At 42.6% G+C, this 27,890-nt stretch overlaps 1 protein-coding gene across 2 annotated transcripts; it reads left to right on the forward strand.

Moving 5' to 3' along the window:
- The first annotated feature begins 93 nt into the window (after nt 1-93).
- Nucleotides 94-27,872, forward strand: LOC112453341 (max-binding protein MNT). Of its 2 annotated transcripts, XM_025014054.1 has the most exons (10): nt 94-1,104; nt 3,404-3,904; nt 8,877-8,948; nt 17,438-17,816; nt 18,542-18,710; nt 20,741-20,924; nt 21,349-21,608; nt 22,653-23,148; nt 23,255-23,392; nt 24,183-27,872. In XM_025014054.1, the coding sequence occupies exons 2-10, from the start codon at nt 3,583-3,585 to the stop codon at nt 24,587-24,589; spliced, it is 2,427 nt and encodes an 808-aa protein (XP_024869822.1). In that variant the 5' UTR covers nt 94-1,104; nt 3,404-3,582; the 3' UTR covers nt 24,590-27,872. The 2 variants fall into 2 exon arrangements, with proteins under 2 accessions (XP_024869822.1, XP_024869823.1); XM_025014055.1 differs by lacking the exons at nt 94-1,104; nt 3,404-3,904; nt 8,877-8,948 and adding an exon at nt 9,407-10,576.
- The last annotated feature ends 18 nt before the right edge of the window (nt 27,873-27,890 follow it).

The following is a 27,890-nucleotide window of genomic DNA, read 5'->3' on the forward strand; positions in this document are numbered from 1 at the left end:
GAGTAGAAGTGGCAACAGCGCGCGCGCGCGCTCGTGCTCGTGCGGCGTCGATCCATGTGACAGAGAAGGAACGTAACAAAAGGTGGCGGAGGGTGACGCCGCTGCCGCCGCGATCGGAGCGCGTCGAGCGCGAGTGTCTGCCCGGGCGAGCCGGGTGTCGGGTGTGCTCCGTGTGCGTCGTTTTCTCGCGTGCGTTCCGCGTACGTGCCTGGACGCTCGTACGCCTCCCCGACGTCGCGCAACGTGCGGTGCGGGAAGGGAAGAACATTTAGCGCGGCGCGGTGCGGTGCGGTGCGTTCACGTTTACGTTCGCGTCCACGGCGGAGATAAAGTTCGCGACGCGCGAAAGAACGGTCGGCCGTTAGAACGGAGTGCGCGGGTCCCGACGAGGGATCGACCGGATACGACGCGCCGCGACGACGGCGACGGCGACGGCGTCGACGACGACGAGGGCGACGACGATGACCGATCGACGGGGCGAGTGAACGACTCGCCAAGTCGCGAAGGCAGGCCGCTCCGCGATACTCGTCTCACACGCCCAGCGGGACTGCTGCGTCACATGGGCCGCGTTCATTCGTCGATACAGCCGGGTGACGTCACGAGCCGCGCGACGATTGGCCCGCGCCACGGTGCCCGGACACGTGAATCGTGGCCGAGCAAGCATGGCAGTTTGATGCGCAGTGGTTTTCAGCACTTGTAAAATGCCACCGCCACGCGCCAGATCGATCAGGTTATAACCCGCGTTTCGCCGCGCGCTCCGAAACGGTCGGTCCCGTGTCCCGTCGCGCGGTCGTCGCGCGCGCTCGCGAGAACGCGGGCATTTCTCTCGCCGCGAGCCGCGACTCGCCGTCGCGTCGGCCGCTCTTGCGGTTTACGGAATCCTGACCCGATCCGATCCGATTTCGGGGAGACCACGCGCGCTCACAGAATCGCCGCCGATCCGGCCGATCGTTTTCGACAGGAGAGTGAGTTAGAGCGGGGACTAGAGAACGACCGACACGATTCTCCGTCCACGTCCGCCGCTCTCTAGTGTCCTACCTGGCCCTGGCCGGGGACCTCTACGTGCACGGGACGTGCGGCTCAACACGCAACGTGTTTCAATCTGTAAGTTTTGGCAGAAGTGCACCCCTTACCATATATCTTTTCTTTCTATCTCTATTTATCTCCGACTATGTCTTTCTCTCTTGCTCGAACCACCACGCCCGTTCGAGAGAAAGAGTAATAGGGACGGAGGACGGAGCGGGAGGAAGGAGACGGGAACCGTGGGAGAGAGGAAGGGAGGGAGGGAGAGAGAGAGAGAGAGAGGGAGAGAGAGAGAGAGAGAAAGAAAGAAAGAAAGAGAGCGAGCGAGAGAGGGACAGAGCGCGAGCGTGAGCGCGGGCGAGCCTCGGCGAACCATTATCTCCGTTACTAGCGCCTATTTAATTAACATGTGTATAGAGATGGTTGCGTGGCGTGTTTTCCGTGCCATAATAGAGCTGGCCAATGGCGCGGCGTCCAGCCGGTGACGTCGCGGGCCGCGGGCGTCGCGATTGGCCCGGTGTTGCGTGCGTCGTTGACCGTTCTAACGTGCGTATTGCTTTGTCAATTTTTGGAGCTCGCCGCGGTTACGCTCCTTCGAATTTTCGCGACGACATCCGTCGCCGTTTAAGCCTCGCGCACGTCTCGTTTCCGCTGTCGCTGCCACCGACGACGATCACATCTCCGTTGTCGCTGGCTAATCATCGCGAATCGTTCGGTCGCGCCGCGACGCGCCGCGCCACGCCACGCTGCTCCGCTCTACTCCGCTCCGCTCCGTTCCGTTCCGCGCGTCCGCTCCCTCCACTATTTTCGCGTGCCGAGACCCGAGACCCCGCGCGTCTCCCGCGGAGAATGCGAACGCGACCGTCGCGTCGTCCGCTTTCGCGATTCCGTCCACCGAAGTACACTTGGCTTTCAAATCGTCGCGTCGAGCCCAAAAGATTCATTCCGTTTCTCGGCTTTCCTATTTTTTTTTTATTTTCTCTTTTCGCGATTTTTTTCTCGATGCAATTTTGACTCTCGAATGTTTGCTTTTGGGAATTATCGCGACTCGGAGTACGCGCACATCGCCTTTCTCTTACGTCCATTCGAAACCTTGTAGGTACAGCAAAGTCTCGCCTCCTGTTCGCCGCGACCGCTCGTCGTTCGCGAGGGACGTAAATTTTCTCTCTCTCTCTCTCTCTCTCTCTCTCTCTCTCTCTCTCTCTCTCTTCCTTCGTTTCTTTTTTGTGGCGAGGACTATGTGATTTCTTCGCGCCGATACGATGCAACAATGTGTGGCATTCTCGTGGCCGTTTTTGCGCACGCGAACGCCACGTAACGAGACGCCACTGCCGGTCGCCCCTTTCTTTTTTTTTTCACCACGCACGTTCGAGCGACCGCCCGACCGGGGGAACAAGGTGATCCGCGAGAGCGCCGCTACGTTTGCACGCTCCCATGAATTGTCGATTTCCGATCGGCCACGATATCGACCTCGTACATAGTGAGCCCCTCTGTTAATCGTTTAAATTATGAAATAAAATCGCGCGAGACGTTAACCGTCCTGAGACAGAAAGATCGAATAACGAAACGTGCGAGTCTATTTAGAATGAGAGGAAAGGTGCAGGTTTAACATCGAGGCTGTGCCTCGTACGTTTTGAAATAATCTATCGGAAATCGGTATGTGACATGCGCTTAAAAAGGCTGATTTTTCAAATACCCGATCTACGTCGCTTTCGCGAATGCAGCTGTCTCGAGTCTCGGAGCATCCTCGGCCTTTTTCGAGCAGTCTGCTCAGTGCTCGATTCTCGGCTCCGGCGACGTGAGCTTGAGATACGTGCCGTCGTTCTGCGCTGCAGGAAAAAAAGAGTCGCGACGCGCCTGCGCGGTGCGCTCTGTCTGATGCGCTGTTGCAAGAGCGGCAGCGGCGTGAGTGGGGGGCGGGGGGGGGGGGGGGGGAGATGGAAAGGCTTCCCGCGCGACTGCGTTACGTCACGCGTGTACGTCACGTGACGTACGTCGTAGACACACACCGGTCGTGTCCGCGATGTCCACGACACCCTCTAGATAAGCCCGATAACGCCGTCCAGGCCAAGCGAGCTCTAAACAAAACGCAGGAAATCGCGTCGAGAGAGAGAGAGAGAGACTCCCTTTCTCTCTCCATGTGTTTTCTCTATGAATTTGGCGATAGAAACGCTACGGGACGGTAATCTCTCCCACCTCCATGCCACCTTGTTCCGAAAAGTTATCGCGCCCTGACTGAACATTCAATTGATTCAATAGATTACATGTAGCGGGAAGATTTTTAAATGTCATTGAATGAAATCGTTACTCTTATCTGATTTTATCAGATCGATAGAAGTAATGCTTGTTTATTAACGACCCGTTTTTTCCCCGCACGCAGCTTGTCGTCGTACGCGGCGGGCAGCAGCGGCAGCAGCGAAGGAGGAGGGGTGAGGAGGGCAGCGGACCGGGAGTCGGGCTCGCGACTTGCTCCTGCCGATTCATCGCCGGCGTCCGGGAACCGACGGCGGCTGCGGCTGCGGCGTCGGTGTTTGCGGCTGCCGCGACGCCGGCGGTTCGATGCGGCGGAGTCAGAACGATCACGATCATCTGGCGGGTGTTCGCGAATCCAGAGACTCGACGGAGCAACAGCAGGAGCAGCATCACCGCCGCCATCACCAGCGCGCTCCCCACCCCTCCACGCCCGTTGGGATAGAGCAGCAAACCGGCCGCAGGATGAGCCTGGAAACGTTACTGCAAGCGGCCTACTATGTCGAACAGGAAGAGAAGAAGCGGGAGCGCCTGGCGAGCACCTCGTCCTCCTCCTCCTCCTGCGATCAGCACTCGTTCGCGCCTGCGCCGACTCACTCCAATCACGCTTATGTCTCCGGCGAGCCACGTGGTGAGTACCACGCGCCGCTTCTCCGGCGCGACCTTTTACGACGCGTCACTACGATGGAGAGATGCAATGGCGTTACGTTGCGTTGCAATCGTATAAGATTGATTTTGTGCAAACCTGCTCGATTGCCATGTGATTTTACGTACGAATTATTAATTTCGCGAAAAATTTCCAGAAAGCCAAACACGCGTTTTTTCTCTTAATAATTTAATTTCTTTTGCTGTCAAACTTAAGGTAGATTAAAATATTGCTATAATATTATCAACTTCAAAATTGAGTTCTTTTCGCGATTTAAATATGAATTTTACTCTCGGAAACAAGAAATGTCACGTCACGTATGAATGACATGTCATGGCTGTCAATGTATTAACGTTAAATCTGTACGCGAAAACGCAGTCTCAGCTGCGCTATGCTTTTTCTTGCGAACGTAGATAATGACGCATGAGTGCCACGTGCGTTTTCGCTCTGCCATTGCATTATCAGTCGCGACAATTGCTTATTTTTCTGTGCCGTGAAGTAGCGAGTAATCTACTGATAACCGCGTCCGCTTCTCGAGACGCAGAAATATCGATCGAGCCATTGCATTGTGCGAAAATTCAACGTGTCAAAATGGGCAAGGATGCACTGTTGTGTCTGAAAGATGTTATCTTTATCCTTCCCCGATGATAAGACAAACAGGTTTTGAAAGTAGCACATAAACGAAATGCGATTAAAATTGTGAGTTTTCGCTAAGTAGGCGCACGCGTGCCCTTTTATCATATCTGCGAATAAGAGATGTGTAGAAGGTAACGCATATTACCCTTGCCTCTCTTTGATTAGATAGAGAAATCGATGAGATCGATAAAAAGAATTGTATAACTGTGAAACTGCAATCTTCCGAAAAACATATCACAATCTCTTTCTGAATGACGGATTTCCGGGATTATACTCACAAACAGATACATAAATACGAGTTATCGTTTCGAAACGATAAATTTTTCGCAAACGTGCGATTCAATCAGTTTTCGGTGAAAGATATTTTTGTTTCAAATTTCAGTGATATATGTAGTTTTGCTACGAGATATTGGCAAGGTTGGCCTTATTAGGGGAAGTAGGAGACCCTTTCTCTCTATGTCTCACGCAGATAAACTTGGCGAAAACAATAACACGTTGCGTTAACAATCGTGTCTGAGAAGCACTGGCACGCGTAGTTGCGTGCGATGACCACGCGTTCACCGCCTCCAAATTAGGTATGATTTACCTCGTGGCAGTGTTTCTCAACCATGGCGAACACGGGGAGAAAGTAACGAAGACGAGCCCAGCGCGTCAGATAACGTGCCTTGGAACGAGAGAGGCCGGCCTACCTTGGCCTTGCATCGACTACGTTCCCTATCTTTTATTTTATCATCGCAAAATGGAGATGTAGTATAAAATATTGAACGTTACTTTTGTGCGACTAGTGACCAACTTCGTTAGATATAGCCTATCAGTCGTCGATCGTATACCGTCCCTGAACGTTTATGAACAGGGAATTAACCGAATCATTGACATCGTATCCCTTCGGTTGCCATTAAATTCTCTCAAGTTGACTAGTCGCCACTCCTGCAAGACAAGTCCCTCGTGAAAAAAGCTGTCCAGATGACGACACGTGCGATTAAATCGTCGCTTTCTCTTTTTTTTTCTCTCTCTCTTTCTCCCCTTTTATCCTTCTTCTCTTTATGCTTCGCGGAAATCGTCGAGAATTTGTGACAATTTGAAAATTTCTCGAAAATATGCAAAACGTGATTTAAGACAAAAGAAACGCCACTTTGTTGTCCCGTAATGAAAGTCACGAGTACTGTCGTGTGACGTGCGTTTTGCTACTCCAACGTTAATCCCGCGCTCGCAGTCGCTGGTAAGTCGAGCTTATTACACTTCCCCCTCCTGCCCCCCCCGAGACAGCACCGAGGACGATGGAATTTTCCCTTTCTCGTGACGTAGACACGCTAGACACGCGCGAAAGTGCATCGCGGATAAAGGTGAATATTTACAGGGGTTACGAGAGAAGACAAAGAAAACGAGATACGTGTATGAGAGGGGAGAGCAGGCCTTAGGTTCGCTCGTTGGACGACGGTAGGGGGCGGAGAAGGGAACGGCACGGAGAAGCGCAAAGGATCCGACCAGACCGACTTGCCGGTGCGCTTCGCATCTCTTTGCTCGTGCGGCAGAATCAACGTACGCGCGCATTCGAACCACTTGCACGCAGAGCGAGACAGAGGGTGGGAGAGAAGGAAAAGGGGGGCAAGAGGGGAGATACGAGCGGTGAGGGAGATCTCGGAGGGTGGCGGAAGTCGGGTGACTCTCAGACGGAAGGGGGGACGACGGAGAAGTGCTGTAGATATCCGACGAGGTCGAATCATCGCGGGTACGTAGGGAGGGAAAGGTAAAGCGGTAAACTTGGAGGCGGGAGGAAGGAAGAGCCCCGATGGCGACTGTAGAGTAGAGGTGATGCGGCGACGCAGTGGCGGGAAGGGGGGGAGGGAGGGTTGGAGCAGTGGAAGGGAGGGACGGTAAACCCGGGTACCGCGCGCGTGTTCAGTCGCTAAACGAGGAGAAGAAAGGCGAAGGGGAAGGGGACGATCCGGTCACTGACTCTGAAACTACGGTGCGGTGGCCACTCGCGCTTCATTCATGAGTGCGCCATCTACTCGTGCGCGCAGCTGTTAATGCTTTCTCTCCCTCCCTCCCTCCCTCTCTCTCTCTTTCTTTCTGTTTCTTTAATCTTTCAATAATATCGTGTTGACACATTGGAAGGGATTGTCTATTAAAGTCAACGCGCGCATGATTAAAGTCAAGGTATAATGAGCGTATGTTACGAACTATATATTTGTATTTTATAAATTGTGTATACAGAATTTAGTTAATAAGAGATCCCTTTTTGCCTCAGAATGAAAAAGTTTCGCGAGTGTCGTTCGCGCGCGCGAGACTCTGGTCGTAATGCGGATGGTTTAAACGCCGTAATTCGCTCTCTATCTTCGCGCATCCGGTCTGTTATCCTGGTGCGCGTGTTGCGCCGGCACGACCGGCGCGTGATTATACCTGATGTAACCGGCAACGTGTGTTAAACGATCATTTAAGACCATCTATCGTGCACGCGGCTGAAGGATGCAATTCCACTTTATAACGTCGTAATGCGACTGTCTTCCCCCATATTTTACGCCGCGCTACGCTATGATATGCGCACGCTGTCTCTATGAGAGAGAAATTATACGATTTCCGGCGTCACCTGCAGCTCGTTTCATTTACTTGGCTAGTGAGAAACATGCGTTTAAATCCTTCCACGAATATATGAATTTTCTACTTAATTATTTTATTTTCATACCTGTGATACGTGTCCTGGCCAATCACGAAACGTTTGCATAATTTTAAAAATCATTGTGTTAAAATCTTATATATATTTCTTATGAGACGCTTGAATTTTTTATCTCAATAACAGAATTACAAATCTGATAACGGTACATACACACATGCATATGCACGCGCGCGCATTTATATCCGTAAGCAATTCCAATCTTTATTCTTTATATTTATAAAAACAAATATGTTATTTATCAGCAGAAACTTTAAACTTTACAAACGGTAGTTACTCGTCAGAGATTAGATAAACTGGACTTAATTATAGGTTTAAACGAATTTGTGTATAGTTTCAGCTCACAATCAGTAATCAGTTTAACTAAAATAAAAGTCCAAGCTTTCAGTTTGTGGAAATTAAAGATTAATTGTATGTTATAGTTTGAAAAAGAGAAGAATGCATTCATCCCGAAAACTCGACAGAATAAATACAATACTATACTGCATATCACGACAGAGTAGAAGTAGATGTTAATAATAAAATCAGTTTTATTTCTGTGCAAGAGAGAAGTGTAGCCTGTAATCAAACTAATTTAGAAAATTTTATTTTGCAATAAATTTCCTATTATGCATGTGTGTATGTACATGTCTCGAAGAGGTAGAAGGTGATAGAAGGGAAGTATGGGAGTGCAGTCAGCAACGAGCGGTGAACACGCGGACGAATCGGCCGCCTGAGTACGCATGCGCTTAGTCCCCGGCTAAACCCCCACCCGGTGTGACGGCCGCGTGGCGTCCTGATCAATTTGCGACGTTGCCGGTTCCTTTGCGGCTGGGGAGGGGTGACGGGCGAGCGCGAATTGAAGCGAGACAGAGCTGCTCCGGCAAGTTTGGGTGCCTCCCCACCCTCGTGTGTATTACACGCTCGTGCGGCCCCCACTACTAAATTACAGCTCCCACCCGTTGCATTGTCCGGACCCTTCTAGGGGATTCTCCTCACCTAGCACGTGGAGACCCGCTTCTTTCAATTTTTCATACCTTATCGACCTGTGGATTCACCAGTCGCCTTTACGGCGTGAGATGCTCTTGCGAAAATCTGGGATATAGATAGGGAGACGAGATATGGAAGGACGCGCGAGAAGGCGGCGCGCCCCTCTACACATGTATGCGTACTTGTATACGTTCGTGTATGCCATGCATTTGCGTTGATATTCTTATCATCGGGAGGAAAATCAAAAATAACTTGAACCGAATAATGATTGTTAGCAAAAAAAAATGATTGTAAAATTTGAGGGTATGTAATATTCGCAGAATAGAGAAAAAAATGTCTGAGTTAAGTCTGCAAACAAATCCAGACGAAGATAAGCTGAAATACAGATGCTATATATGTATAAAAAAAAGTTACTTTTCTGTTTTATGTAAAATAACAAATCTTAGAGATTTGTGTTGAGATATAAAGCATCTCTTGCAAACGATAAAAATTTGACTTCGAATGAACAGCCACCCTTATCTTGTCTCTATCAGGATTAAATAGCACCTTAATTTCACAGTTTTTACTTAATTGTTTTGTGAACAGTATATACGCCTTCATAATTTTTAAATTATTTTATATTCATTATTGATAAGATATAACATGTAACGAATAAACGATTTTTTTGTTCTCTCTCAGGTGCCAAATGTAAGAGAGAACGCACAGAGTCAGACGATCTCTTTTGTGAAGAGAAGATGCTGATTATCGATGGTGAGTATATCTCGCATTGTTATTAAATCATTCAAAACTGCGTCGTAAATTAAAGATGATAAAGTGAAAATCTTTTTCTTGGAAAAAGAGGTCTTGGAAACGGAGTATGTTGAAAATTTTGATTACGGAGGCACGTGCCCGTAGATAAATCCGGCACTGGAGATCGCTGCAGTGCCCCAGATAGAACGTGCGCAACCGGACGGATTCCGGAGTTATCTCGAGTGCCGACGTGTCACGTTGTTACGGAAGAGATCCTTCGCGCGATAAGGACAGAGTGATCGCGCCGAGTGGTGACCGGAGCAGTGGAGCCACTGAAGGCAATTCTCGCGAAGACGGGGATGTCACTTCTCGCGGAAGGGATAGGAGGGGAGTTGCTGCCGCCGCCACCGCCGCCGCCGCCGCTTACCGCCACCACCGCTGTCTGACGAGAAGGGAGGCACGAGGACGTCATCCTCGGGCTGGCTGGAGACGGCGGCACGCAAGCTTAGATCTCAGTCGGTGCCCGTGACTCACGCGGTACTCGAGTCTCGCTCGATCGCCGCGATCGATTGGTCGCGATCGCCGGTTTCGGAACCGAGTCGGGGAAACAGCTGACTGGCGTTCGCGGAAGTACAGACGTATCGCGATCACTCGAATTAGAAATTAGAACGACATGTGTACGACACGTATTGCCGATCCGTAGAGTCACGGAGTGGCGTGAAGTGCGAGACTGCGTTGAAACTGGGATCTGTTCTTCGCCATCAACGTTCCTTTCTGCTGCAAAGCATTTATCGAACTCCGTTTCGTTTAATTTAAAACAACGCGTGACGCGTATCAGATGCACGAATGACGCAACGATTGGCCTTGACACGGGCGCAATTTTCATTGGGAAATTCGCGTTGAAAGATGTTCCTTCGAGGATCACCCCGTGAGAAATGAGGTGGACGAGCGGCAGCGCGACCCTCGAAATCGCTCGAGCGGATTCGCTATCTCGCGGCGAATGGGTTTCGAAAGTTGAGCTTTTCTCTAGCGCGCCAACGACCTTGCCGTTGTTAGTCCTCGTCGTACCCTCCCTTCTCTGCCGTGGTCGCCGTAATCGTAACCGTCACCGCCGCGGCACCGCGACGTCAGACCTCTCTCCACGTTGTACGTTTCGCATTCCCGCGACAGTTTTTCTGGCGCGGCCTTCTCGTTCTGGAGAACGGACTCACTCGACCTGGGCCAGTGACAGCGAAATCTAACGATTCGGCGACGACGACGGCGACATCGATGACGATGATAGCGGCGAAGAGGCGGATATAGCGTCCGGTCGATCGACTTTTCCCACAGCGAGAGCTTAAACGGAAGTTTTCCGGTCGCGCGCGTTCCGATTTGCGCGATCTTAAGAAGGATGGGTGTTCTCCTGCTACCGGACGGTATCACGTCGCCGGTAATGCATTCGCGCGCGAGCCTGAGCGCCGTCGTCGACGTCGTCGCCGAGACGAACAACAACGTGAGCGACCTGACGGACGCGAATAACCCACCGTCGCCGGCGCCGACGCGGATCGTCGGTATAATCGACGTCGTCAACGGTGGCGAGACGCCGCGACACAGTAGCGATTGGACACCACCTCCACCGAAGAAAAAATGGATACGGCACTACCTGCTCGGTGAGATCCCTACCGCGCGTGTCCTGAAAATATCCTGTTCAAAAAGTCACCCAGAGGGAGAGACGTACGTCGTCTCTCCCTCTCAACCCTTCGTCTCTTTCGTCAAACCGGTAGTCTTTATGAAATTTCAATTGATAGTTTTTAAATTTAACATGTGAATTTACAATTCTAATTCCGGGACTGTGTTTCAAGACAAAAATAATCAGCGCGCAATTTGCTGGGTGGAATATAAATTGGATGGATATAAATTCACACAAAAAATATTAATAGACTTAATTAAGATCCCGATTGAAAGAGGCGTATCTCTATTTATTTGTGATATTCACATATCGATCGAGTTCCACTTATTATTAATTAATTTGTATAATCTGTTATCGAATTATTGAAACTGATTCAACATGACGAGTGTTAATTGTTTTGAGTGTTGTGGTCTCTGAAAATACCTATATTAAAACGTATTAATCGTTCGACTTTATTTCACGTATAAAATGAAAAGAATCTAATTACTTTCCATGTGCAATGAATACTATTTTCGCGGAATTCCTCTTGAATGTCGGAAATATCGGCGCTGCCAAATCATTAATTAATCAAACCGATTAATAATTTAACAGATAGATTATTAACTCTGTGCATTACTTGCGTGAGGTGTAAAATACTCCAGTCTTAAAAATATATTCACAGAGTAAAATATGTATTTTTAAGAAGAACTTTTACATTTATCTTTGCGAAATATCCGGTTCTGTCGCGTGGCATATCTGGCACATACGAGCGCATATCAGTCCTTTACTTTTCGAACGCGCCACGTAACAGTCGGGAACAACTATGGAAACAAGACTTCGTAGATGCTAGATAGAGCGTTTCAAAGATGAAATGGGATCTTCTCACGAAATCAGATTTTGCAACGATCTGATTTATTCTGCTTGACTTCCGAGTTTGAATTGTCTCGCAAACGAGATTCTGATAAATGGCGCTCCGATTCTGAAATTTTATCTTTAGACGGACGACCGCGATTGCCGTCGATTCTAGTATCTAAAAACATCTGTCTTCGCGCTTTACGTTAAAGCTTCTCTCAGAGCATTTAATAGCGTATTTTATTGCTCCGAAAAATTTATGTTTACGACACAGGCAAATTTTAATCGCTCGTATATCGTCTGCCGCTGTTTTTCAGAAGCGTCTTCACCTCGAAAGAGTTGAAGCAAGGATAGATGCATATAAATTCAATTTTTGATCATACGCGATATTGAATCACGCTAGCTTAATGGTCAGTCATTTAAATTATACACTTGCTACTGACCTATTGAAAAATGTCATAAAATTTATGTCTTTATTTACATACTATTACTAGCAAACACATTTTCTTCAATTGCGTTTAGAAGGCATAGTATTGTGTTATTTATCGATGTGAAAAAATATGGTAAGAAGTGTAGCAAGAAACCTTTAAAGTTATCGCAGAAGCGAAAGAAAGAAGAACTTTTTCGTAAATTCAAGTTTATGTATAAAAAAACTCTTTGAAAAGCAGCAAGTTATAATTAGATGAACAATTGTTGGTTTTTGTAGCGGTGTCTGCACGGGCGTTTTTATCTCCCATAGCATTGCTTATAATTATCCTCGATACTCGTATCGTCGAGGTAAACAGCAAAGAGTATTGGCATGCATTTTCATACTGTTGTAAATGAGATATTTCGCACGAGCTACACGAAATCACGCCTCGCGCGCGCAAATGGACGCGTGTCGACGATATATTTTCGCGGATTGTGCGAATATTTCGGTCGAAGCTGGCAGTGAAACGTCCGCGCGCGGAAAATGTGGCAGAATGTGTCTGCGGCGAACTGTTTTCAATTTTATCGAGACAGGAAAATGGGAGAGTGACTTCTCGGATTTCATCTCGCGGGCTAACGTCGCTAGTCGCTACGCTACTATTCGCTCGCGCGTTGAAAAGTTAAATTGTTATTTGCGCGAGAATCGTGTCGAATTTTAAAGGAACCGACGATCATTTTCGAGTTGGAAGTAATTTAATGAACATTCCAAATTATCGTGCATTTCAAGCGAAGTTTGTCGTTTGTTTAGATGAGTGGACCCGATCTATTTAATAACCCGATAAATTAATCCAAGAAAAAAAAATCTATCTTTTGAAAAAAATACGTATTGTTCAGAAATACCCGATATTTCTGACTTTTTCAAGTTAAAAGTTTATGCCACAAATAGATTCCTGTAATCTTGAAAAATCGTGTCTTTGCTAATTTTATTCTTTAGATGAATTATTGCACGGATTATCGGCTCGTTATCGGTGGTTTTAATATATCATTTCGAAAACGACTATACGCTTTGATTAACATCCCATTACCGCATTTTCTGCTTGTAGATTCGATTTTTTGTCGATCTCACGCGAATAAAGATCCTCGGGCTTTTATCGTTATTTCTTCGCGAATTAGTTGGTTCCATTTTTTACTCTCCCTGCCAGCTATCGATACGGAATGTTACAATCCGGATAAATATTACTTTCACGATCCTCAGTCCTTACTTTCAGTTGGGAACTTGGGTTGTTTTATCACTACTTTGCAATGCATGCATTTTCTAAAAACGACGCGAATTCGCCCAGTGTGATTTCGACGAGGATCGTCAAGGGCCATGAATTTGAAGTATGTCTGCGGATACAAGATATGGAAATCGGACTATTTATAGTTCGTAGAGTATTTCCAAGTCAAATAACTCCTATACCTCGCGACTATCAAGTTGAGCGTGCGAGAAATGAGATATGCAAAGTGTAGAAAATGCGAGGAATGTAAATATTATGTTATACGCCAGTAGGCAGTACGGACCGCTGATTTTTAAGAAAAAAAAACTCAAGTTGGCAAAGCAAAAGAAGAAGAAAGAAGGAAAAATTGCTTATCTGAACTCGATATTCATAGATGCAGCGTGCCTGTGCCAACATTCGTGAATAGAGCGAGATATTTTGTATAATACGATCGGTGAAATTGGTGAAACCAACGGTTCTACCCAGCGTATATAATGCGGTAAACAAGATTTGTTTATTACTAATTATTTATTGACAAGTGCAGAACTGGCGGGCGGCTGCTACATTTCTCTCTCTCTCTCTCTCTCTTTCTCTCCCCTCTCTCTATCTTCCCTTCCACGCGTGAATATATTAATAAATCTTCGTAAAACATTGTAAAAGAGTTGATAACGTTTCACGTAATTGCTGACGGGCAAATTCTCAGACAATCGATCCGACGAAAATAAGGAATACATGAAAAAGAAAAGTTGATTTGTTTAAATATTGCTTAGTACGTGGAATAAAGGTGTAAATTCAAGAACGACTAGTACAATAATATAAGAATTATATATTTAGGTCCATTTCACGGTGTTTCGTTTAATCGATAACCAACGTTTCATTGCATCTGATTGCTTAAACGCGTGGATTATACGCAAATACGCGGCAGATGACTACAACGTGGATTTCTTTCTCGTTAAGTGAAAAGAAAGGGAGAATGGAACGGTTTTCTGAAGGACGCGTTCTCTAACCGGCGCAGTCATTCTCACGAGGAAATCATATGTTACGTCAGCGCAAATGACGTGCATTCTCGAACGTTGCTCCCGCGAATGGATTTTTTTTTCCCGACGGAATAAAAGTTTCGCCGATTCGTCCAGAAATCGACAGTCCATCGTGACTCGCGAATGTCTGACTTTTGAATTATCGACCGCGGACAGTTCTTTAAAATTCCATTCCCGATCTATTTCTATATTTGCAGGGAACGCTGATTAACGGACTATTGATTAATACATATATTAATTCAGTATCTCGGACAACTGATATGATTGATGATATCCGCCCAAGTCCGATGTATGCAGAATACAGTAGAATCGACATTATTCCCGACCTCTTATTTATTTGTGTCATCGTAACAATATAATATGCAATCAAGCAATAAGTATAACGTGACTTTTACACGTTGGAGTTAAACATTGTAATAGAAGCATGCGTACGTAACACTTGTCAATTAACAAAATTGGAATTTCTAAATGGATGCACATTCGATACTTTTTATGCGTAGATTCGTCAGTGACGTTACAAATTTACGCAATTTTAATGTAATAAAATTCTCTAATGTGAGAAACGAGAGTTTTCGAGTTATCGTTTAACAAGTTTCTATTTTGAAATATTCAAACGCATATGCATCGAAGAGTGCAGTGCGTACCGTATAAGCTTTTCAAGAAATCAGACACGTAGGATAGGACGATAATAATACTTTTCAAGTAGTCCCGGCGCGGTTTTGCGCGGATGCGACGCTATCCTGTAACATATATTATACATTCCTCACGCCAAATAAACTACTGGACACTCGTGTGCTCGCGAAAAAAATCCCGTTGAACCGATTGGCATATCATTTGAAAGGAAAATCACGCCGCGGTTTTGCTCGCATGTGAGCGAACATGCAAATACTCCGAGTACGAAATTTATTACTGCAAACTAGAGAACGAGTGGCAATTCGCTCTGGACTTGCTAGTCTAATAGCGTTTTGTGCATTTTTGTATAGAAGATTGATCGAATGTATACACGGGAAATGTTTAACACTTTAACTCGCTATGCAAAAAGTTGAAGAAAAGATTTTGTGTCAATTCAAAATCGAGGAACATTTTCGACTCGCAGCGATGATTTATTAGACTGACACTTCAATACTACTTACAATTGGTGATAGGATTAAGTATATTATATAAGTTTGAATTTGCCGATGTAGTTTCGAACTCTCTATATAATTATCGAAAAAAATAAAAGCAATACTTTCAAGTAGATTCGACCTTGGACGAAATGAGTTTGAATTCTCTATGAGTACCTCGAAAAATAAGAATATTATTTCCAAGTGCACTTGAACCTAGGTCAAATATGTTGGAATCTTTTATGAGTAGTTTACAAGAAATTTTACGTCTATTCGAGTTAAAACATTTGTATAAAGCGACAATTTTTTTTAATATATTATTTTTTAATAATTACAAATATTAGATTATTAATCGTTGATTATAATCGTAAGTTGATTTAAAATCTTTATATGTATATTTATACATTTTTCAAATTAACTTTATTGTATTTAATTTTAAGTGTATTTTATAATCTTGATTCGTAAAGATTTACACGAAAATGTGTGTGACGAAAAGATAATTGAAAATTGTTATAAACACCGATCGCATTTGACATTTTCACCGACGAACAATTGATTTCAGATTTATCATATATATGGAGGGGTAAAAGTCATAGTGGTGTAAGTCAAATTTTTTTAAATTTTTTCTCGCGTGCATAGATGCAATCCATACAATATATAAACTTCATCTGCGCATACAAAAAAATATTTTTAAAAATTTGACTTACACCACCATACCATATAATTGACAGCACAATATCGAAATGTTAGTTTAATAAATTATTAAAGTGCTCTGTGAAGATTTCTCGATTGCGAAGCGACACAAATCAGCATAGATACATGCATAGATGCATACGTTTATATATTAGGAATTAACCGTCTGCAATTAATTTCGAAAGGCAATGGATGTACCCAATGCCGTCGTCAGTTTCTCGGTTTCTCGTTGTCCTCTCTCGCGTGGATATACGCTCGCGATTCACGTCTTCGGGCGTTAGGAATAGATTTAGGAAGAGACGCGAGCTATGCGACGGGGCGGCCGCTGCCAAGTCGACTCGCACATGAATGGACTAGCTGCATGTGCGTACACGTGCTGCGCTAATTTATCGTACCGAGGATGGAGAGAGGAAGCTTCTTTTCGTGCTCGGTAGCGAGACGTTGCGGCCGTTCGCGAATTTGTTATCCTCTCTCGTCCAGGCGAGGCATAAATCGCTGCTCAAAGATTTGCGCGATACTCCTTAGGGCGTAAGATATTCTTGCGTAAATATTCTACGCGTGGATATTCCATGGGCATTACAAGCGGAATTCGTTTGAATGTTAAATACGTGGGTAGCTTGGCCGTTGTTATCTATGTGAAAATTATTACTTTGATGCCCGTGATGATCATTGGGCGATTTATATCACAATGTGATTAAAAATTAATTATATTGAACAATAACAGGAGAATCTCGCGTTATTATTTGATTTTCAAAACTGATTTTCTCGTAAATAAAATCCCATGCAACAAAATTATACTCCATATATTCGATTGCTATTGCACGTATAACAAATCACGTATCCGATTATATATTTTTAATTATTCTAAATATTATAAATAAAATAATATCTGATGTGTTAAGCTGCAAACATGGCCAAGTGAATTATCAAATATATTATAATTTTCGGTGCTCTATGCAAGAAATAAATCGTTGACAAAATGATTGGCTCGCTCGAAGCCATCGTCACTCCAGAGAATATCTGCGCTAATCTTAGGCGAAAGCGTGGCCATTCAAGCTCGAGAGCGTAGAATAGAATGGCAAGCCGGGAGCTTTGTCGTCTGCATCTGTGGAATGCCAGGAATCGTAGTGCCTCCGTGAATGTGTGTCTATATCCAGAATGAAAGGGATAATACGATAAAGCCGGGGCAATAAAATTTTGGCTGTAGTGTTGTCGTCTCGCCTCGAGAACTTCCCGAATGACGATGCGCGTCCCTCTAATATAATACAAAAAGTTATGCGAATATATATATATATATTTTTTTTATTTTAATTGAAGAGCTCGTTTCTGAATCGTTTTAAACCTGTACCTTGAAAAAAATTAAGATTACATGTTACTAAGTACTGGAAATAATTTCTGAGCTTTCTAAGACGGATAAAAATATTTTGCTAAAATTTATTTCTTCGAAGTATGCAGTTAAGTTCTTCAGTTGCTTTTTAACGGTCTAGCTAAAGTCATTCTAATGATGTTGCAGAGGAAGAACCGTTGGAGAACAGCAGAATGAGTTTTACGATAGCTTCCCGAGGTACCTCCGTGGTCTCCAGCACGCGAGCCACGCCATCGTCAACCGGATCAAATTCTGTTCAACTGACTGCGCTCCATTCCGTGTCTCATCATCCTCATCCTCACCATCATCATTCACAACAGCCGCAGCAGCAACAACAGCAACAACAGCAACAACAGCAACAGCAGCAACATCACCAGCAACAACAGCAACATCACCATCATAGTGATCATCATAGCATACATAATAATTATATGGAGAATCACAATCCGAATCAGTCCCAGCAAAGTACGGGTAATCTCGTTGTCGACGTTGAAACGAACCACGACAATAAGAAACACCGATCCGGGTAAGCTCGCCTAACTTTTCTATTTTTCTTTACTTTATCTTCGCGTCCTCTCAATCCTTCTAGAGATATATTGTAAATCCAGATTATTTTCCATGGTAACATTTAGGTGATTTTGCGACGGAACAATTCTATTTTCAACCGTATCGCGAGCTAATCTGGTCTCGCCAATATCAAACTGAGAACTGAGCTATTGTAAGAATTAAAAATTGGACTAAGAATCAAACTAGGAGGAGGCTTTATTAATTTAGTTATTTCTTGCGTTATGCCTTATCAATGCTGTTATATTCGAATCCGTCTAAAATAGACGCGATAATGTCTGCCTATGATGGACACATGCTTACGCGGCGACACCGACACATTCCATCGCGAGTCGATACGTCAGCCTGTTGCTTCGCGCGTTCTCGCCTCATCTTCTCTCCTTGCCGCTCCTCTCCGTGCACGAGCCGACGCCGTCGCCGACGTTACAGCCGGCTATACCTATTTACGCCGTGCACGTGTCCAGGGTGAATGGCACGTGCACGACGCGTCGCTCAGCGTGTTGCATCGCGCGGCGGTAATGCGTGGCGTTACACGATCGCGTCGTATAGATCACGTAGAAAAGCACCGTAACTGCAAAACCGCTACCCTAAATTCATAAATATAGGATTGAGAGGGAGAAAGGGAATTAATTCTTTTATTTATCCCACCCAACTTATTGTTTTACGATTCATATCTTCTCATTGCAGAACATGCGTGATTCGGGCCGGCACCAGGGAAGTACACAACAAGTTGGAGAAAAATCGAAGGGCGCATCTGAAGGAGTGTTTTGAACTTCTAAAGAAGCAACTACCGGCGCAAGACGAAAAGAAGTCTTCAAACCTCTCTATTCTCCATGCAGCGAACAAGTACATACAGGCAAGTTGCAGCCTGTTACGTAAAATGCGATAATTTTTATAGTAAAGAACGAAGATCTATTTGGATAGGAATAAGTCTTTTTATTATCATGTATTGCGAGTATTTCGAGAAAAGATTCAAAGATTGCAACACAGATTTTAAAACAAAGGTTTAATGGGATTTTATATTTTAGCGATGAAATTAAGTATCTTACAAGTATAGGTTCAAATCTGTTGGCGTACTTTCGAACAGTCTATGGTTATTTCGAAAAATAAAAGCAGTACTTTTAAGTACAGTCTCGAACTTGGACGAAATGGAAAAACAAGAGTATTATTTCCAAACGGACTTGAATCTGAATCAAATATAGATCAGATATGAAAATGTTTGAATCTTTCATGAATACTGTACTAAAATTTTTACGTTCCTTCGAATCAAAACTTTTGTATAAAACAATTTTCAGATTTTAATATATTATTTTTTGATAATTTTGACAAATATCAGGCGAAATTAAACATCGTAAAAATATGATTAAATTAATATTACTCGAATCTTAGAAAATAAAACTGATTATTGGATTTTTAATTACATGTTGAACTTAATCCCATCCCTAATTATATTAGACATTATTTGTTAGGGAAATTCAGAGAAAAAAAAGACTTATAGTTAGAAATCTTAAAATCCTAAGATAACAGTTGCGGCACGTAACAGTGCGCATTCTGAATTCCTATATTCATTGTCGAATAAATTTACAGTTGCGTGCAACCGCGCGCAAAAATTCTGCACAGCGATTTAACGCGGACGCGTGTCGCATCGCGAATTAAACTTATACCCGCGAGATCTCATTCATGGTCGATGTGCAAATTGTTGAAACTCATCGTCGAGAATAATGTATATCGTTTTAAAAAGCGGCCGTCACAAGACAAACTGTGATCCTCGAGCAACAATTGTCAACTCGAGACGGCGTGACGTGAGGGAAAGACACTCGGAAGCTGCATCTTGCACCACATTTCGACATTAATTGTAACCAATTTCTCTACGTGAAAATTCTTTTTCCCTTCATCTCGCGTTGTTTCTTTAATCCTTCCCCTTGTGGTTTCCGCGTCCTCCCTTTTTTTCTTCCGTGTATATCGTATCATCTCCGTGCGTATTGCATTTTTGTACGAGAGGCATTACCTATATCGGTTCCACGTGACCGCCGGCCATCGGTGTCACGCTACGCGGCACGTAACAGCAACCAGCAACGCGCTGCTCTCTGGACTTTTATCGTCCGACGCCGTCGCAGTTACGCACGATGCATTTCGCTACAGTATCAAAAGTGACAAGGGCGTCAACGTCGAAGTTATCTAAACGTAATACAAAATGTTTGAAAGTTGTACAGAAAATATTTTTTACATGACGAAAAGAATATTAGACACTTTTGTTGTCAAAGAGGAGCCACTCTTAAATGCAATCACTAATCTAGATAATCTAGCTACAATTTTATCTATTTTTTCTAACGGACTCTTCAACCTATCTCTTAAAATAGTCACCAGTTCAATTTTGGAAAAAAAGCTTTAGGATGGTTTAATAAAAAAAATGGACTATGTCCAGTCATTTCATATCAATGAATAAAATAATAAAAATATTAAATTATAATGCATAAGTTTGATTTTTTATTTCATATAATAGACATTTTTAATTAATCGTCTCAAACTTTTGGTCGGCAGAGCTAAATATCAGAATAGCATATTTATTAAACTATTGATAGACTAACTACGTCCATTTTTTTAAATTAAACAACGCTATGTTAATCACAACTGTGTTAAATATACAATATGCCCATTTACTTTCAAATTAAGAAAAAAATATTAAATAAGGCATAAATTAGACTTTTAAGTAGTTAGTGTTTTACTGGAATATTTTTAAATGTTATATGCAATTTCAAGCTTTCGGCTAGCAGTATATACATCGAAGGGAAGAAAAAAACATTATAGTTGTTATATAAAGGTGTTATGTTAATGTTTGAGAGAGAATGGTTTTAATAATGCAAAATGTTTCTTCTCGTGCCGCAGGCATTGCGAAAGAAAGAACGAGATTACGAACATGAGATGGAGAGGCTCGCCAGAGAGAAGATCGCGGCTCAACAGAGATTGGTGGCATTGAAGAAAGAACTCAATGCAAATTGGGATCCTATAGACATTAATTCTCTTTTGCTGGAACAGAATCCCGGGACGGATGCGGTGACCGTAAAAAACGGTGAGATATATTTGTGATATTAAAAAAAATTTCGTCATGTCACAGAGATTACTTTTTATGGAAGGATTTTCACGAGTAAAACTTCTCCTTTGCTTTGCAGGCAGATTTATATTTCAACCCTCTTTTATCTGAAGTTTAAAGACGTTAGCCATAAAAAAGATAGCGAGATATTGTTAATTGTTACCAAAAATATTCAATGAAAAATCTGTGGAAATGTTATTTTGAGAAAAAAAATTTCACGATCTTATCTCTAATATTTTCTATCCTACTCTCTCTTAAATGTCCACTTTTGATTTGTTTATTTATTCTTGTTTGAAAAGAGTTCTTCTATATTGTCAAAGTAATTTTTCTTTATTTTGTGAAAGAAAGTTCATTTATTTTATCAACATTTTTTTAACCGACAATCTCCTTTAAAAAATCTCAGAAAGTACGGAGGTTGATGTTACTGGACTACCACGGGGTGGCACGAGGTACAGCAGCACGAGCAGTCTAAACAGCGTAACGACGGCCAGTTCCCCGCAAGCATTGCAGTCCATTAGCACGACTTCCAATATTCATAATCAGACTACGACCGCGGGTATCGTTTGCCAAACGCAGGATCTTGCGCGAGGTTCCAGGGAGAGCCCACCCGCGAGTTCGACTGCTGGAACGGTATCCGCACCCAGCATTTCTACTCCAACGCAGGTACGTTCTCCCCTCTCCCCGAACTGGACGAAACGACAAGTTATTTTCCCGCACCACATCCAAGGCGAAATCGCAAATATTACGATTTTACAATAAATTGGTGCCACAACAAATCACCACGCGTTTGCAGAGCCGCTTACAGATTGTTGACTGGAAATGGCTTTGAAAACGTGTGACATGCCTTCTTAGTCACTTCATTTCATATATATATATTTTTTTAGAATTGCCTACGTTGGATTTGAAACCAGCATTGAACGTCGTATAAATATTTCTTTTAACTTTTTATTTGAAACGATAGTTTCTCACACTCTGTAATTTCATATTGTTTATTGTGATAGATGTATTTAATGGCCTGTTATCTATCACTAAAATAATTATTTCGAAACTATCCAAAGTTGAACGATTCCCGTAGTGTAACTGACAATAATACTCATTGTGCATACTTTTTCATACATCTGTTTAGACCTAGCTGACAAGGACAAATGATCACGAACTAGAGTTGTTAGCGGTCAAGGAAAACTGAAAAAAGTCAGGGAATTAAATGATCAGGAAAAACCGTGAAATGAACTGGGAAAAGTCAAGGTCTCAGAGAATTTATTAGCCTAAGATAAAATTAAATTACGGTAATATCAATTCTAAATTTTTAAATTGTTTCTTTAAAAATTATTGAACGGAATTTTTAAAATTATTTAAGGAAACATATAAATATATTTTAGGATTTTTTAATGAACTTTGCAGTGAGCAATTTGCAGAAAATTATTAACAGATTTAGTTTAAAAAGAAAAAATTTAATATCTTGACTTTGTAAAATCAAGATATTAATGACTTTTTGCAAATAACTCGCAAAAAGCAAGTTTATTCCTTCATTTTCATTTAGCCCTTTACTGAAACACATGTATGAAAGCTCGTAAAGCGCATCCCAAGTGAATTTGCCAAAATGCAAAAAAAAATATATATGTATATGTACATATATAGATTCATCAGCATTAAAAGTGTTAAAGATTGACCTACAGAAGGATAGACAGAATGGTGTTTTCATTTCAGGAGAAGGTCACTACGTCGCCTACCGCCAATATAGTGCAACAGCCGCATCAGCTACACCTACCGATCAGCGCCCAGATGTTGAACACGAGTCAGGGTCTCGCTACCATCGTGCCAGCTTTGCAGCACATCGGACCGGGACTAAGGGTAATACCGGGGGATACGCGGCAGCTTTTGGTCACCCACACCACCGGCAACAACGAATCAAGACCCTTGACGTTGGCGGTGCAGAACTCCTCGGATCAGTCCAGACCGCCGCTAATCGCCGTGCAGTCGAACACTGGAAGCGAACCGAGGCCTGTACTCGTCGTTCACTCATCCACCGCAAACGACAACCGAGTGACATTCGTGCACTCCAATCTGTCCAACAACGACAGGCCGCTCGCATTGGCCGTGCAGTCATCTGCGAGCGATGTTAGACCCGTTACCTTCGTGCACTCGGGGAATGAGGGTCGATCATTGGTTCTCGCCACGCATTCGCCCGCGCTAAACGTGTCGAGTGAGTATACGTTTTTGTAGGCAGATTTAACATAGACGGCCTGATCTCGCAAGAGTCCGCACATGAGCTCTGGATTGCTCAAATAATAATCGTTTCTTTATTGTAGACGCCCAGACAAGAATAAGAACGGGAGATACGCAGAACACGCATAAGATGGTCGGTGGTGTAACGCTCGTCGGCGGTAACGGCTCGGAATTGGCAAGACTTCCCGGTGGTGCGGAATTAAACATACTTCCAGCAAATGGTACGTATGACAGCGCAACGTGCATACTAGTTCCATTATATTCGAAATATTCGTTCACGTTTCTACGAATGTTGTACGGTACAGCACGGCAAAGAAAGCTTGATACGTTTATTTAGCAGATTTAATTTTATAATACAAGTAGTCAAATCTGTTGGCGTAGTTTTGAACCGTCTATGATCACTTCAAAAACTAAAAGCAACATTTTTAAGTAGGCTCGATCTTAGACAAAATGATTCGAATCCTCTACGAGTACCTCGAATAACAAAAGTATTATTTCCAGGTGCACTTGAACCTAGATCAAATATGTTGGAACCTTTTATGAGTATTTTACTAGACATTTTATGTTTCTTCGAATCAAAACATTTAAAGTGACAATTATTTTAATATATTTTTTTATAATTACAGATATTAGATTGTTAATCGTTGAAAATGATTTAAAAAATAGAATAAAAATTATTTAAAATCTTTACACATTACATTCTTTAAACTGACAACTTGATTCTTTTGTTAGAGTTCGAGTACTATTTGTAAAAGATTCGATTCTTCAGAAATTTATATGTTAAAGTACATTTCGCAAATCCTGCAGGTATTCAACTCGTTTAAAAATTTGAAAGTAACTAATTCGGGATCGATTATTTTGCAAGTCTAATGTATAAAATATCAATATTATTTCTTATGAATATTATTCGAATCCTAGAAAATAAAACTTGATTGTTGGATTTGACACTTGGATCTTTAATTACATATTGAACTCGATCCCATCCCTATGCTCATTATCTTGCGGTTACAGGATTAACTTTAAGTCACGGAGTGTCACTTCAAGCCGCCGCAGGTAAACCAGCCTCGACAATGATGCAGAACTCTCCGTCCACAGAGAGTATAGCCCACATCGTTAGTCAGCACGCTCCTCTCTCCGGCCTGACTCCGATCGTCACGCCAATGACCGTTGTCTCCCAAGGTAGCCAGGTGACCGCTCACATCTTGGCACCGTCAAGCCTTGCGGGAAAGATGATCACTACGCCGATTCTCAAGTCCGTGGGACAAATGCCGCTCGTAAACACTCAGTATCTTAACACCACGACTTTAGTGAAACCGGTTGTCGTGGTGAGCTCACCGTCAACGTCGACGGCGGCCTCAACGACGGCGGCAACAGTTTCCAGCACGCAACCCTCTTCGACCTCAAATTCGACCGTCTGACAGACTCAAGGAAAGGCGAAATTAATCTGATCGCGCTGGAATATCAAAATACGATTTGCCGGTGTTTTTCGAGTAAATCTCTACGTTGTCTGAAGTAAATCTATCTTTTGTCATCTGTTGGAATCGCTTAGATGTGTTAGCGATGAATTAACGAGAATAAGCGATTTAAATCTGGAATTGTTTTACGACAGATAATGAATACCGTGAAGGAATGTTATGGGAGAAGAATGTTCATCTATTGTGCTACTTCTAATATCAAAATGGTCTTGCATTCTGAGATGTCACTTGTGTCCCATGAGGACTGACATTCGAAATACGAGCTCTTCCGAGGAGTAAATCGACTGAGAAAGTGTGAGAAAAAGTCCTTGCTCAACACATGCGATATATATATTATACACGGTACCTTGATTTGATTAAGGAGGATAGTTTATTGCAAGTAAATTAAATGTAAAGTTTAAACAATTAATTTATGACAATAGCCCGAGTGTCCAAGAATGAACAAGCTTTCACGTTAACGAACGTGGTGACGAATTGACGCTTTTAAAACTTTTAAGGCTTCCGGTCTCGTACGCTATTTGGATCATTGTTTCGTTATATTCTCGAGTCGGGAATTTCTTCATTATGCTTACTTTGACAGATAACCCTTTTTTTAAGTGTTTTATGTTACTTTGTGAATCCAAAGTATTTTTTCCTATGAAACAAAACAAGAGAAGGCTTTGACTTGCAATGGAACAAATTTTATTTTTTGCATAACTTTTAAATTGCTTGACTGTATTTTGTAAGACTTAAATTGACAAGTTTCATCATATCTTACTGCAACTTGAAGAAGTATCACAGGAAATGATAATGACGGTACACTTAGAATGATATTAAATTAAAAGTAAAGGCTCATGTCTAATGAAATAACACGGAATGGTTTGGATTTAATTATTTAGTGAGTGAAGGTTGAAAAATCGAACATTACGATGAGTTTTGTGTCTTAAAATTGATTAAACGGCTGTGGAGAACGGATATTGAACTCTATGTAGAGATCCGTCTGTTTAATTTTGACAATTCAATCGCAAGATGCATTAAATCTTGTTAAATCGATGATAAAGGCAGAAGTTATTTAGAAACGGTGGCAACAGATTATATAGGTTTGTAGTAATACATATTAAGTATTTATTCCTCTGTATTTATTATATGTTTACATGCGTATTACGAATCGCTATCGCGCTTTTCACGAATGCATAATTGCAACGCGCTACGAACATATTGATTTCTTCATGCTCAGATTTCGTCACATGGAAAGGATTTAGAAATGTATATTCTAAGTCGCCGTCATCATTGTGATCTGTCTCGTGAATACGTGTGCATCTTAACGTTCCATGCTTTTGTACAAACATTTCATTTCTGTAACGCGATCTTTGCATAATAACCGAGAACATCTCGAGTAGAATAGAAGGGAATGATAATGCTCACAACTGTTTGGAAAGCTAGAACGATCGCACGCATTTATCGAAATATCTATTACACTATTTTTCATTATTTTCCGTATGCATGAGAATCGTCCAATAAAGATACAGATCAAAACTACATGGGGGAAAAAAAACCGGGGGAAAGATACAATAAGATCTACAAACGTTTATTGTCGTTTGTGAAATGTTGGGTTAAATATCTTAATGTTAATGATGACTATATGGAAAAATAAATAACACAAAGTGTTTATTTTAAAAATAAATAAATTTGAACGTAGTTCTTATTATATTTTTTTTCTGATCTTTGGAAATAAAAATTCGATGTAATCGAGGGTGATGCGTGGTTCCGTGTGAGAGAAGCTGACTTGGATTCGATTCAGATCCCTTCGTCTTACATATGCCACAGTTTTATATGAAATTTATTGGAAGGTGGAAAGTTGTAGGTGAAGAAGTTGCGAGGTGAATGACAAGCCGTTTATGGAGTGGGAAATCTCAATTTCAATTTTAATGTAATTTTGATCTGTTCCTTATCTATCGAACGATATTTCGTACGTTTATTCGCTTTTGTAAGATCGTATTGTACGTCTCTGTTTGGTATTCTAGCGACGAGATCGTCAACAGTGACTGGAACAATGAACTCATTGGAAGTGCACATTTATCACTATGAAACCATGTAACAATTGATATTCTCATTGTGTGACGTTCACGCAACGAGATACTTTTCCGATATGATTCAACGTATGATTGTAGCAACGTTTCCTTGCCTCCTCGCACGCGCGATTGTTGACGATCTCTCTCTCCCTCGAATGCCAGTTCTCAGTTTGTGCATATTACTAGTACCTATCTCCTATCCGCGTGCAAACTTGTTTTGTATCCTTTAAATTATTTAATCGCGAATGGTATGATTAACGATTCAAGTTAAGATGTAAATGCGTGCCTTTTAACGGGCTACAAGGTCACACAAACGTATCTCGATTGAATCAACATTGTTCAACATTCAAGGCAGTCAGATATTTCGCTGACTCGACAGAAACTCTATATAAGAAAAGTTCTTCATGCTGTAGATTATAGAATTTGTTTACGTTAATCAATCTGTAGACTTCTTTCTTTTTTTCAAATCTTAGGTCGTTATATTCCAAGTACACGAATCTCCCGAATTGTTATTTAATCTGCTGGCGCCTCAATAGAAAGAGGAGAGAAATTAATCAATTACATTAATGTGCTTGATAAATTTAATTGTCCATTGTCGTATCATGCGCTTCTTAGTGTTCGGGACACAACGGGAAAATTCAATTTGCAATAAGGTGAAAGACCGAGCAAAAACCCGGTTCGAGGTACTAGTCAAGAAAAGAAAAAAAAAGAAAACGGTTTTGTTGAATTATTTTCGACGCGGACGCTTTCATTTGACGAGACCTCAAGTCGTGCAATGGATGCAAATGATTGTACTGCATACTCTGTGACACATGTACACACACTCACCACACACATATACACACAAAACATGCAGGAACACAACTGTAACTGTGCGGGACTGAAACGGAAAAAGGTGAAAAGAAAGAAAAGAAATGTGATCGAGCGGGAAATGTTGCGGAAGTGACATTTCGCAATCAGCTGTTTAGCCGCGACTGAAACTTCTGTCGGTTAACTATTTTAAGCGATGTAATAGCCTCATGTAAATAATAATTGCGTTAGCGAGGATAACCAAACGGGTCGAGAGACGGAAGGAAACTAAAGATAGTATAGCACTGAGCACTCAAGCTAAATGAATAATGTGAACAATGTGATATAAATGATAAATAAAAGATTAATTAGCACGGTAGCGTTAAGGAGAGAAGAATCAACTA

Source organism: Temnothorax curvispinosus, unplaced genomic scaffold, assembly GCF_003070985.1.
Source record: "Temnothorax curvispinosus isolate PA1 unplaced genomic scaffold, ASM307098v1 QBEX01004246.1, whole genome shotgun sequence".
NCBI lineage: Eukaryota > Metazoa > Arthropoda > Insecta > Hymenoptera > Formicidae > Temnothorax > Temnothorax curvispinosus.